We start from the raw sequence: 13,951 nt of genomic DNA on the forward strand, positions 1-13,951 counted from the left end.
AACTGAATTTAAACATGCCTGGGATAAACATATATCCATCCTAAGATAAAATACAGAAAATAGTATAAGGGCAGACTAGATGGACCATGAGGTCTTTTTCTGCCGTCAGACTTCTATGTTTCTATGTTTCTACTTCGTACCTCACCATTATTTACCATGTTTCCCTGAAAATAATACATGTGTCCATAATAAGGCCAATCAGGCTTTTCAGTGCATGCACTATAATAAGCCCCTCCCCCAAATAACCCCCCACCCAATTACTTTCCGGAAAGGGGGGACATGCCAGGAGCGGCTCTTTTTGTGGCAGGCATTCTTGGATGGGAGAAAGGGAAAAAGCAAGAGGCGGGTGCATGCACACCCTGCGGGACTGGCTCGGCTCCTCTGAGCTCTGCCTTCGGCGGCATTTTGACATGTGCTCCTGCCTGCAAAGAGGTGGTAAGGCAGGGACTGGGGTTCACCTCCTCTTCCTCACAGACAGGACCATGTTTCAAGTACAAAGTGAAGAGGACACCTCCGCCTCCAAGCAAACCTTCAGGCCAGAAAGTACCAGCAGGGCAGAGAAGCGCAGGGACCACACTCTCCAGAAAATTCATGACAAAACTTCTAGGTGTCTCTCTCCTCTTAAAGGCCTTACCAGGGCTCTCTGAGGATAGTCCCTTCACCTTAGAAATTTCAGGGGCTTTATCCAAGCATTAAGTCATGCATCCACTGAAAGGATCTATTCAACAACATGGCAAAGTTTCTGCTCCTGATGTGCCTCCCGAGGGTTATTGCCCAGGATAACACACCAAGGTTCCATTGCCCAGGATAACACACCAGACATCTTGATTGTGGAGAAAAACAAAGTATGGATCATTGACATTGCAATCCCAGGGGATAGCAGAATTGAAGAGAAATTAGCAGCTAGAGAAATTAGTGAAATACGAAGATCTAAAAATCGAGCTGCAACGACTCTGGCATAAGCCAGTGAAAGTGGTCCCAGTGGTACTTGGCACGCTGGGCGCAGTGCCAAAGCATCTCAGCGGACATTTGAAAACCATCGGAATTGACAAAATCTCCATCTGTCAATTGCAAAAGGCCGCTTTACTGGGATCGGCAAACATAATTCGCCGCTACGTCACGCAGTTCTAGGTGCTTGGGAAGCGCCCGACTGGTGATGAAATACGAAATCCAGCAGTGATCTCGTTTGCTGTGTTGTATTGACATAATGATAATGATAATAATAATAATAATAATAATAATAATAATAATAATAATAATAATAATAATAATTTATTAGACTTGTATGCCACCCCTCTCCGGAGACTTGGAGATAATGATTTGAGTACATATGCAGATAGAGTAGACCAGGGGTGTCAAACTGGCGGCCTGTGGGCCAGATGTGTCACATGCAGGCCACGCCCACTCCAACTCCACGAATGGGAAAAACGTGGTGAAACATAACATGATAACAACGTGACACAGCAGTTTGACACCCCTGTAGTGGAGGGGAACTTTATGAATTCTGCAGCAGTCATTTATTAAATTCACTGAGATTGGAAGGTATCTCTGATTCTTCTCAGTGAGAGGCATCTTTTGACGTCTAAAAAGCTTCCTTTTTCCTTTTTAGATGCCCCCAGATGTTGAAAAGTGTCAAGACCGGTTAGAGTGCTTCAATGCTGATCTGAAGGCTGACATGGACAGATGGCAGAACAACAAGCGGCAAGATTTTAGGCAGCTACTGATGGGAATGGCAGATAAAAACATCCAATATTACGAGAAGGTAATGCTCTGAATTTGCCACTAAATGCAGGGAAGCATTTGAACATAATTTACTGATTAACTTGCTCATGCCTGTTGAGTACAAAGCTGATGCAATAAGGTTTAGAATTGCTCTCTCTTTCTTCCCGGGTGCACTAATCTTGTTAAAGCTTTAGTAGTTTTATATTTCCACTGACGAGGCCGAATCCTGTCTGCAGAGATAGAGCTGGAAATCACATTTGTAGTTTGCCAGTAAGTGACAGCCATAGCAGATATTAACCTTGCATATCATTGCTAGGTTAGCTGCAAATTCTGGGAAATGTCCTTCCAGCACATATAGAGGACTGACTACCAAAGGCTATTTGCAAGGCCACCATTAAATCTGTTCTGGGTAGGACCTTGCAGAAGTTACATGTTAACACTGGTCAAAAAGACACCCATGTGTGTTAAAATGATCAAGGTCTGCCAGTCTGTATTGGCATTGCAGGGTTGCCCAATCCATTTTTCTCCCATTTTCAGAAAGTTTTAATCCTTAGTTTCCTTGAAGAATTTCACAGCTGAAATATTTTTGGATGCTTCGGTAAAGGTTTATCCTTTTAAAAATGGCAGAGGTAATTTATGAGTCAAGCAGCTGGAATAGATGTCGTTGAATCTAAACGAAGTCCAGTGTTATTTAACAGGATCTTTAAAAGTATCAAAACTTTGAGAGCAATAGTGCTACTACCAAACAACCCAGATACTATTGGAAATGCAAATAGGTTCATTAGTATAAAGTTGAATGAGTTGTAAATTACTGCATGTGAAACCATATGTGGGTAAGTAATGCTTTTACCCTATAAATAAGGCTTATAGATCTTTTTAACTTGTCGGGACTTCTTTCCACATGGGGTTTTTCCCATATACTTTTTTGGCTCTCCTTAATATCATGTTATACTGATTTGTTACAAAACAAATAAATATTGTATATTTCCCATGCTCCTTCCCACAGTGTCTCTTCCACATAACTCCTTTGTTCCTGTTCACTTTTGTGTTAGTTCACTCTGGCCAAGTTCCCACCTATCATGGTGCTAAAAAGTTTTATGAATCTTTTTGAATTGTCAATTTCAGTTCATGAATATCACCCAAAATGTGATCTGTCCTCCCAACGAGTCCTAAAACTATATAAAGGAATTAAAGAAATGAATCAAAAAATATACTTGTTCTATGAAATGAATTAAAGAAATGAATCAAAAATATACTTGTTTTATGGTTTATTGAGGAAAATGATCTGAAGGTACAGATTTGTGTGGGGCAAAAGTATGTGAAACTTTGATAGGTGGAAAATCTTCAAAATACAGTGGTACCTCAAGATACGAACCCCTCGTCTTACGAACAACCCGAGATACGAACCCGGGGTTCAGAAAAATTTTGCCTCTTCTTACGAACTTTTTTCGTGTTACGAACGGCAAACCCGAACTTCCGGGTTCGGCGTTCGGGAGGCTGCTGGGAAGCCCCGCAGCCCGGCTGTCACCTTTTAAAACAGCCAGGGGGCTTCCCAGTTGCCTCCCGGAGCCAAACCCGGAAGTTCGGGTTTGGCGTTCAGCTTGGAGAGGCTGCTGGGAAGCCACCCGGCTGTTTTAAAATGTGACAGCCGGGCTGCGGGGCTTCTCGGCGGCAGCATTCAGGAGGCCGCTTTGGGTTTTTGGCTGGGAGGGAGGGCAGGAGGTCCGACGCTGGGGGAGGGAGTCAGGAAGGTCCTCTTGCTCCCCCCCTCAGCGAAAAACACAAAGACGGTCTGCCATCGCATGACAGGCAGGGCGGAGCAGCGTGGAGCAAAGGGAGTCTGAAACCGCCAGCAGCTTCAGTTTCCCATTGCTCCGCGGGCGGCGGCAGACCGCCTTTGTATTTTTGGCTGGGGGGGAAAGCAGGAGGCGCAGGATCAGGCCGGCGGCGGGCACGGGAGAGGCAGCAGGTCTGCATCCTGGGCGGGTGGGCGGGCCGCGGGCGAGGAGGCGCGACCGAGCGGGCCGGCTCAGGCTCTGGCTAGGACGGGGCGGGCAGCGGCTGGGCGCGGCAGCGAGGGTGCGTCTGACTCGGGGCTTGCGGCGCCTGACGCAGTGGGGAACAACAGCGTGGGAGACAGGAGAGGACCAGGCAACCGGAGCAGCGTTGCCGCTGCTCCCGGCTTGGCTTCCCTGGCCGCCTTGGCTTCCCTGGCCGCCTTGGCTTCCCTGGCCGCCTGGCGCTGCGATCTTCCAATCTTCCCTTGGCGATCTTCTGATCTTCCCTGGCTTCCCTGGCCGCCTGGTGCTGCGATCAGAAGAGGGAAGCGGCCAGGGAAGCCAAGGGAACATCGGAAGATCGCAGCGCCAGGCGGCCAGGGAAGCCAAGGGAAGATCGCCAAGGAAAATGCCCAGCCCAGCCCCCCCCCCCAGGCGTTTTCCTGGAAGGAATGCCATCCACCACCGAGCTTTTCGTAATCTGTTTAAATTTCCTTCACTCCCCCCCCCCCAACATTCCCCGCCTTGCCTTGCTTGACTGGCCAGAGGACATGACATTCACCGCCTCCCGTGCCTGCTTTGGCTTTGCAATTGGACGCGCCTCCCGCCGCTCTGCCCAATCGCAAAGCCAAAGCAGGCACGGGAGGCAGTGAATGTCATGTCCTCTGGCCAGTCAAGCGAGGCAAGGCGGGGAATGTTGGGGGGGGGGAGTGAAGGAAATTTAAACAGATTACGAAAAGCTCGGTGGTGGTGATTGCACTCCTTTTAGAAAAACGCCTCCACGGGGGCTGGGCTGCGCATTTTCCTGGAAGGAATGCCATCCACCACCGAGCTTTTCGTAATCTGTTTAAATTTCCTTCACTCCCCCCCCCCCAACATTCCCCGCCTTGCCTCGCTTGACTGGCCAGAGGACATGACATTCACCGCCTCCCGTGCCTGCTTTGGCTTTGCGATTGGACGCGCCTCCCGCCACTCTGCCCAATCGCAAAGCCAAAGCAGGCACGGGAGGCGGTGAATGTCTTGTCCTCTGGCCAGTCAAGCGAGGCAAGGCGGGGAATGTTGGGGGGGGGAGTGAAGGAAATTTAAACAGATTACGAAAAGCTCGGTGGTGGATGGCATTCCTTCCAGGAAAATGCGCAGCCCAGCCCCCGTGACTGGCCAGAGGACATGACATTCACTGCCTCCCGTGCCTCCTTTGGCTTTGCGATTGGGCAGAGCGGCGGGAGGCGCGTCCATAGGCTTGGTCGGGTCGCCGCCGCAGCACCCTCCCTTCGCCAACCCTTTGGCGGTCACCGGTGGGCTTAGGGTGCCTCGGCACCGACTTCGCTGCCCCTTCCCGAGCCCAGCCCCGTGACATTCGCCTTCCTCCCGCCCGCAGCCGAGACTGATCGTGGGCTCCTTCGCAACCTCGGAGAGCTTCCAGGGCATGAAAGCTCACGAAAACCAGGAAGCTCTCCGAGGTTGCGAAGGAGCCCACGATCAGTCAACTGCGGGCGGGAGGAAAGCAAATGCCAAGGGGCTGGGCTCGGCTCCCCCCTCGGCTCCCCCCCCTTACCAGCCCCGCCGCGGAAGGCTCCATTCTGTTCCCTGCCGGCCCGATTGAGCGGCCGGCGGTCTCCATTCAGGGAACAGAATGGAGCCTTCCGTGGCGGGGCTGGTAAGGGGGGGAGCCGAGGGGGGAGCCGAGCCCAGCCCCGTGGCATTCGCTTTCCTCCCGCCCGCAGCCGACTGATCGTGGGCTCCTTCGCAACCTCGGAGACCTTCCTGGTTTTCGTGAGCTTTCATGCCCTGGAAGCTCTCCGAGGTTGCGAAGGAGCCCACGATCAGTCGGCTGCGGGTGGGAGGAAGGCGAATCCCCCGTGGGCTCCGTTACATCTTCCGCTGCCAGCCAGGCCATGCTGGCGGCAGCGGAACAATCGCCTTCCTCCCGCCCGCAGCCGACTGACCGTGGGCTCCTTCCCGAGCTCCCTTCCTGAGCCTCCCGTTTTCTCTCCCCCCCTCGCCCCTTCGCCTCCCTGTGTTCCTAGGAGAAGTGCTGGGGATTGAGGCAAGACAGACCTTCTGCTCCTCACCAGCACTTCTCCTAGGAACACAGGGGGGCGAAGGGGCGAGGGGGCGGAGAGAGAACGGGAAGCTCAGCATTCCGTCAGCCGCAGCGCTGGCTGTCAACTTTTCTTTTTAAAACTGGGCAGGAGCTGACTTGCCTCCCCAGTGCTAAAAAGAAAAGTTGACAGCCAGCGCTGCGACTGACGGAATGCTGAGCCTCCCGTTCTCCCCCCCCCCACCTTGCCCCTTCCGGTTTCGGCGTTCGGGAGACCGCTGGGTTCCCAGCTGTCTCCGAACGCCAATCACCAAAGCCGAACTTCCCGTTCGGCTTCAGGAGACAGCTGGGAAGCGGCGCGGCTCTTTTAAAAGATGACAGCCGGCCTGGGGGGCTTCCCAGCACCCCCGAACCCTGTGCTGGGAAGCCCCCCAGGCCGGCTGTCACCTTTTAAAACAGCCGCGCCGCTTCCCAGCAGTCGCGGAAAACCGTTTTTTTGCGGGGGGTTTTTTGGTTGCACGGATTAATTGACTTTACATTGTTTCCTATGGGAAACAATGTTTCGTCTTACGAACCTTTCGTCTTACGAACCTCCCCCCGGTACCAATTAAGTTCGTATCTTAAGGTACCACTGTATAAGCTCAAATGCAGCCAGAAGGTGCTAGATTTGAAAAGGATATGAGATATCCCACATAAAGGAAAACAATCTTCAAGGTGTTATATGATGTTCTTTAATATATAAAATGGTGGCTATCATAAAATTGTGCCTTTGCAACTGCTGTGTTGGAAATTCAGATACAGTGGTACCTCGACATACGAGTTTAATTCGTTCCAGACCCGAGCTCGTAAGTAGATCAACTCGTATCTTTAACGAATTTTCCCCATGTGAATTAATGTAAATAATTCTAATTGGTTCCAGCCCTCAAAAAAGTCCCAAAGTTAGCCTAAATTATGAAAAAGACATGTTTTTAATTAATAAATGTACATGCAACACGTATAAATAAACAATAAAGTAAATAATGAAAAGAGAAATGTACAAAATGCAATAAGAAAATGTATAAAACATGGTACGGTAACCTTACCTTGGCGACAGACGAGTGCGGCTGTGTACTGTAGGCTACGTAAACAACACTTTCTTAAACTATCATAAACGTAAACAAAACAATAATTAATGGTATAAAACATTTAACAATAGTTAAATGGTATAAAACTTTGTTTTGCGCGCTAACACGTGCGAATGGGCGAGATAACCGGAAGCAAGGGGATTCTGGGTCAGAGAGGTGATGTGCCAACTAGCGGTAGCATCCTGAAGCTCAGCTCGTATCCCGAATTTGAGCTCGAGTGTTGAACAGAAATTTCGCTCGCATCGCGGCTCGTAACTTGGAATACTCGCACGTGGAGCAGCTCGTATCCAGAGGTACCACTGTACTGATAATGTTGTTTAATCTACAAATTATGTTATTTAAGGATGCTTAAGTTTTAAATGACATTATTATAAGACCATTCTTATGATTGTTTGATTTAAAATGGCATTGTTAATTTATTGTATCTTTCTTTGATTCAAATAGTGCCTTACGGCGTGGGAGTCCATTATACCACTGTTGCAAGATAAGACTGAGACCAAATAAGCAGCAGCTTTTTTCTGAATTTCTTCCCTACACCACGGACATTTACCAAATGCCCAGAATCACTACCACTACTTATACTGAAGTTTTACTATACACTTTGATGTAAGATTTTTTTTCTTTCTCTCCTAGAGGGAACACCAAGTGTGCTAATTCTGAACTGTACATTTTTGCCACTTTTTAAGCAAACCACCTTGAACATTCTTACTCTGTGAACTTTGGATGATGGAAGTTAAAACAAGAGCACTTTTTTTCCCTCTTGGACCACTTTATATTAAATGAAATTGATGAATGGAACACTAAAATCATAATAAAAATAAAGAGACTTAAATGCAAGGTGCCAACTTGCCCTTCCTTTTTGTTACCGGTCAGAATAAGGTATGTTGATTGTGAAACAAGCATCTTCAAGCCATCCTGATTTTGCTTCCCTCGGCATATAAAAAGGGCATGTGATTGATGTGAGATACCTATTGGATTCTGTAGCATCTCTTTAATGTGAGCTTTTTGTGCAGAATGGGAAATACTTAATTTAATGTAGAAACAGAAGTTGCGATGGCCTCCATATAATATATTGGAATTGTATAGAATATTTGTAAAATAATGTTTCTAATCTAACCTATGGATATGGTGCATACTCTTGAGTTCAACTTTGGGATGGTAGAGGAAAGAAACTTATGATTCCCAAAGTTTGCATCCAGTATTGTTTACGTTTTTTCCCCTTTAAAAAAGAATGAAAAGCCAGGTAATTTCTTGATTTCTCAAAATGTTTGGTTTGTGTGTGCACTATTCTTTTATGTCATGTCTTAGCTCATGCCAAACTTCTCATTGTCTCCTAACCTTGGTTTTTTTTTTTTTTTTTTACTGTGGGAATCTTTTTCAAAATAAATTAGTATAAAGTATTTAAGCAAGGAAATAGTAACTATATCTGTAGGTAGGGGTTTTTTTCTTTTATGACCAATTATGAAATGAATTCTTGAGACATTTCAGGCATCTGGAGGGAAACTACTGTTCTTCCCTGCTAAATGGATCAGCTCAGCATTTCAAGCAATTCTGAATCTGCCTTGTGTCCTTGTGTGTCTTTTTAGTTCAATATGTGTTTATTTGGGGACATTTTCTTCTCATTGTGTCCGTGAAAGGGAAAAGTACAACCAAAACAGAGCCTTGACCTAAGGTTTCTTGCTTCATTTATATTTTAAAGAATTCCTTGGATTTTATTTTATACAATAGCCATAAGAAACCTAGGATTGTAAGATTTGAGAGTAATGATTTATTCAATAGCAAAAACAACAACATTGAATTAAATTTGAATTTATTGCTGTATGACATTTTGAGCCAACATCATTAGATGTATGAGATAACAAGGAGCATAAGCTCTGAAAACTATCTACCTTCCTCAGTGTATTGTCTTCCAGACTGGTTAGGCTACAATTCCTTTCCGCAAGCAATTTTGGCTGCCATAGTTGTTGGGCTGATAAGATTGTTAATAGTTCTGCATAGTACATAATCTATCATGTTAATGAAAAGTAGTGTAAATAATGCTTTAAAATACTTTGAAACATTTGATGGTTGATTGCTCAACAGACTTACATAGTTTTTGTCAGCATTGCTCTATAAGACCGATAACTCTATTTAACTAATAATTTTCTATTTTTTATTATTACCTAAGATCATCGAGTGTTCAAACTATTAGAATGCCAGCCACGTAAAATGCACAAAAAGCATCCTTAAAATCTTCAGTTATATTTTTCTCAGTTTCAATAGTTTGGACACCAGTCCTCTAAATCTCTTGTTTACTTGAAGGAAAATTGAAAGTCTCTGTCGGGAGAATTTCTGGAAATGAACTTCTGAAATCATGGCCCCCATAGCGATCCTACGGTTTGTAGAACCTTGAGCCTAAATTAAGTAAAATCAACAACTTAAAATAATGTATGTTTTTGTATATCAATTCAGGCACATTTCTGCTCTAAGTTTAGATGATTAGATATAGATAAATATACAATTAAACAGTAACCTCAAAAAGTGAGGGGGGAACAATAGTTTGTAGTTCAGATAATAGATATTGCCATAAATCCTTGTTTGTTTTTTAAAAAGGGAGAATTGTCTGTTATAACACCCACAAGAACACCATAGTGTTTTAATTGAATTAGAAAACTGCCCCACCACCATTTATTTTCAGAGATGGGAATAAGTCATACTTCTTTCTGCAGTGTTTTCTTTTTCTCAATTCTTATTAGTGTTAGAATTTAGCAGCTTCTCTTATTCCGACTGTTCGTATTTCTAAATTACCGTATCTAAGCAGCGTTTCTTACCTAATGCTTCATTCTGCTCTAATAAGAATAGATAAGCTATATCCTTTCTGCTTGGATCTGCTCTTTCATTTGGATGAAAGAGCAGACTAAATGGACCAAACAAAAATAAGGTGAATATTCCTGCTTACTCCACCTTGCCCTATTCTGACACACCCCATTACTCATAGATGTATCACAATTATTATCTTAAGTATATCAAACCGAATCCTGTTTTCAATGTTTCACCACTAGAGGGAGAACTACCACACATTTTTCATCAGCTATAGAAGTTTTCAATTTCTAGCCAAAACTTTTTATTCTAAATGTTAACCTGCATTGTTCATTATAATTGTTAATTATAACTGTTTGGCTTGAGAAAAATGGTCCTTTTCTTCCGAGACCTTGTTTTTTTTGTGTTTCCTACCTGCATGGTAGTAGATCAGATTGATATTTTTTGTGAAAGAAATACTAGCTAATTAAAACTTGGAAGTAGATTTGTTACCACTGAGAGATTACTACCTTACCCCATAACATGATGGAACATATTTATTGCTGTAGCGTTTTTGCCAGCTTGCAAATTCTAATGGTTATTAAACAAGGTCCTGTCCCAGTAGACAAACTCTCCAACACATTCAAGAGTTGCTGTCACCTGGCTTCCACAACCAGCACATGAAGACTTTTGAAATAATTCCTTGTCTATTTAACCAGTGCCAGATTTAGATATGAACTATATAGCACATAGCCCTTTGCTAAAACTTTACACTCAATTGTCTCACAAAAGCGTGTACCAAAATAAGGCTTTGTGAAGTGTCTAAAGTGAAAAATAGAAAACATTTTCAAATGGGAATTTGTTGATTAATCATTTGACAGCTTGATCTCATAGATGACAATATAATATGCCTTGGAAATAATACTTAAATACAATTTTAAAAATAATGTTAAGAAACTTTTCATGCACACACACATGCTGCTCACAAAATAAGATCATTTTTAATAAGTAATAATATACTCATTCGCAAAATCAGAAAACTGACATCAGAAACAATTTAAAACATTTTCTTTCTTGATTTCTCAAAAGCAAAATAATTCCGGAATTTTGTGAGCCCCTAAATTGTAGCCTGTTTAGCTTTTTCCTATATCGAGCCCAGCGGTGGGTGGTAAATTATTTTGCTACCGGTTTGCACGTGTGCAGTGCTTCTGCAGAGAAGCTTCCCGGGCGGATGGGTGGAGTGTCCTGGAGCTACCGGTTCTAAGAACCGGTCCAAACCAAGAGCAACCCACCATTAATCTAGCCCTGTATTTAATTAAACACAGAGATAATTTCCAACATTGTGAAAAGAAATTGACTCTTTAGGATTTGATTTCTTTGGGGCTTATGTAAAATGTAGCCAGAAGTTTGATATGTAGTTTTGATTCATGGGACTTTAATACTAGGTTTCTCTTCACTCATATTCCCCAAATTTTATTCCAAAGATGACTGACAGGTCTGTTGAAATCCATCTTTTGGCATTTTCGCATATGTTTTTTTAACATTCCAAACTTTACATTGGAACTTTAGATTGTAATGCAGTTACGCATTTTCTGAATTGCACTACAATGGGGTTGACTGTTGTGTACCTGATAACAGCGTGTATCTTAAAAGGGGGGAAAAGGAGCCCCTTTGAATATGAGCATGCTCCTTTGCCATCCAACAGTTGATTACAGCTTTAAGCAGGAATATTACAATATTTGCTTAAGACCATTGCTAGAAATTGCTTTGCCCATGTAGGCCACAAAAAATGGGACCAGGTTGAATCCCCCCCCCCAGCAGCTTTAGGAAAGCTATAGTTTTGTGGGGCATCATTATTAAATTGCAAAGAATATTAGGAAGTTGCCTTAAATCAGATCCTTGAGCCCATTCATTTTTAAAATAGAAATATTTTATATTTTCTGTTGGCAAACTATGCAGTTTATCCCTCAGCTGTTTGTTTTTGAAAGAGGCTACCAGCTGGCTGACTTGTGTGTCTGTACCTTGAGTTTTTAAAGCTCCCTCAGCCATCAACATCCACCATGGCAAGAGGCACATATGACCACCAACAGCCATTTTCCCCCCTCAAGATGATGCTGGGAACGATACACTTGAAATAAAGTAAGTGTATTCAAGCTTGTTTAAATAAATTACGCAAGCTAACCGAATGTGAAATAATGCCAAAGACATAGTTGATTCAATCAGCTATCTTTAATGAACAAATGAGTTGGCATATCATCTGAACTACAACTATCACAGCGATGTAAAAATTAGTCATTATTCCTTGGCATGCATTCCATTAAAGATCCTCAGGTATCTGAAACCGAATCTCCCAGATTCTGGAATATAAAAGCTGTTTGTCATATGCTATGGATTGGGCTTTTTCAACAGTTCCTGTTTAGGAAAATGTGGCGAGATGCAGTTGGAGATAGCTAGCCAGCCTACGTCAGCTGTTTTGTTTCCACTTGAACAAAATATGTAAATGGATTTCATTTTTTGATCAGATTTGGAAGATCTAAGGGCATGCTTCTGCAGAAAATAACTCCTGTCCATGCCATAATTTGCACCAGCACTATGAGGTGAGGCTTGCCAAATAATTTTTTCCAGTGAATTTTGTCCAGGTGCTAGCATGGTCACTCCATTTTGTGCTTTTTAAGAAATATATAAATAGTATGTTTAAAAAAATGATTCTGTGATGTGTTTCTTATGTAGTTAATATTTTGTGGGGAAAATGGAAGTAAACTAATTTATAAAATGTGGGAGATTCTTTTGTGTATCTTCATGAATACAGTTTCTTTTGACAAAAGGACATTCAATAAATGTATTTTTCTCTACCAGTATGCTGGTGTTTCAGTGCATGATGTTGGACTAGATCAGGGATCCCCAAACTCTTCAGATCATCAATTCCTTTATGAAGTTTCAGATTATTCCTTAATCCCAGACATTTATTATATGGAAATGATTTTATGAATACTAGTACTATGAATAATAACATATAACATATAACTAGTACTATGAACACTAATAAATGCATCAGTTATCACAGCAAACAAGAAAAATCTACTATGTATGAAATCCACCTGGACCTTCTATAATTTTGTAAACAACAAAGACTCTAGATCCATCCCACCACTAAAAGGACCAAACAGGAAAGACTGTAATGATGAAACCATTAAGGTCAACCTCTTCAACACATTCTTCGGTTCTTTGTAAACAGCAATGGCTCATGTCTCACATTTCCCAATCATACCACAACTAAATACAATTATCTATTGTCTGCAATCTGCCACTCTGACACTGCAAAAACATAGGGACTGCACAACTTGACCAGGTAAAACAATAGATGCAATTTAGGTAGACTTCTGTAAAACCTTCAGTGGTACATGACAAACTACAGTGTTCCCTCGATTTTCGCGGGTTCGAACTTCGCGAAAAGCCTATACCACGGTTTTTCAAAAATATTAATTAAAAAATACTTTGTGGTTTTTTCCCCTATACCACGGTTTTTCCTGCCCGATGTCATATGTCATCGCCAAACGTTCATCCACCTTTAATAATTTAAAAAAGAAAACCTTTAATAAATAAACATGGTGAGTAATAATCCAAATGGTTGCTAAGGGAATGGGAAATTGTAATTTAGGGGTTTAAAGTGTTAAGGGAAGGCTTGTGACACTGTTCATAGCCAAAAATAGTGTATTTACTTCCGCATCTCTACTTCGCGGAAATTTGACTTTCGCGGGTGGTCTCGGAACGCATCCCCCGCGAAAATCGAGGGAACATTGTACTTCTAAATCTAAAATCTTATGGCATTTCTGGTTCCATGCATAACTGGATAGCTGCATTCCTATCAAATAGGCAACAAGTAGTCAAAGTAGGGAATGACTATCAAACACCCTGCACTGTTAATAGCAGTGTCCCCAAGGTAGCGTTCTAGGACCCACACTCTGTACTTTACATAAATGACTTTTGCAATCATATGATAAAGCAACTGCGTTCTCTTCACTGATGATGTAAAACTATTCAATACCACCAACAATGCTGCTACCCTACAAAAGACCTTGACTAAAAAAACCTGTCAGAATGGTCAAACAATTGGCAACTCCAAATGTCAGCCAACAAATTCTCTGTCTTACACATTGGCAAAAAAAATAATATCAGAACACAAAACACAATCTGCGTGGACACAACCTCGTAGACTACCGTCACTCTGTCAAGGACCTTGAAGGACTCATCTCAAATTATCTAAGTGCCAGAACTCACTGTAACAACAT

General features: G+C 43.1%; 1 protein-coding gene across 1 annotated transcript in view; it reads left to right on the forward strand.

The window, feature by feature from the left end:
* The window catches only part of SNX30 (sorting nexin family member 30), a 43,600-nt gene extending 35,879 nt beyond the window's left edge, over positions 1-7,721 (forward strand). The window contains exons 8-9 of the mRNA XM_070742442.1: positions 1,610-1,762; positions 7,329-7,721. Coding sequence (XP_070598543.1) covers positions 1,610-1,762; positions 7,329-7,388 — 213 coding nt within the window. The 3' untranslated portion in view covers positions 7,389-7,721. The remainder of the gene's footprint in view (positions 1-1,609; positions 1,763-7,328) is intronic.
* Positions 7,722-13,951: the final 6,230 nt, after the last annotated feature.

The sequence above is a fragment of the Erythrolamprus reginae genome, chromosome 2 (genome assembly GCF_031021105.1).
Source record: "Erythrolamprus reginae isolate rEryReg1 chromosome 2, rEryReg1.hap1, whole genome shotgun sequence".
NCBI lineage: Eukaryota > Metazoa > Chordata > Lepidosauria > Squamata > Dipsadidae > Erythrolamprus > Erythrolamprus reginae.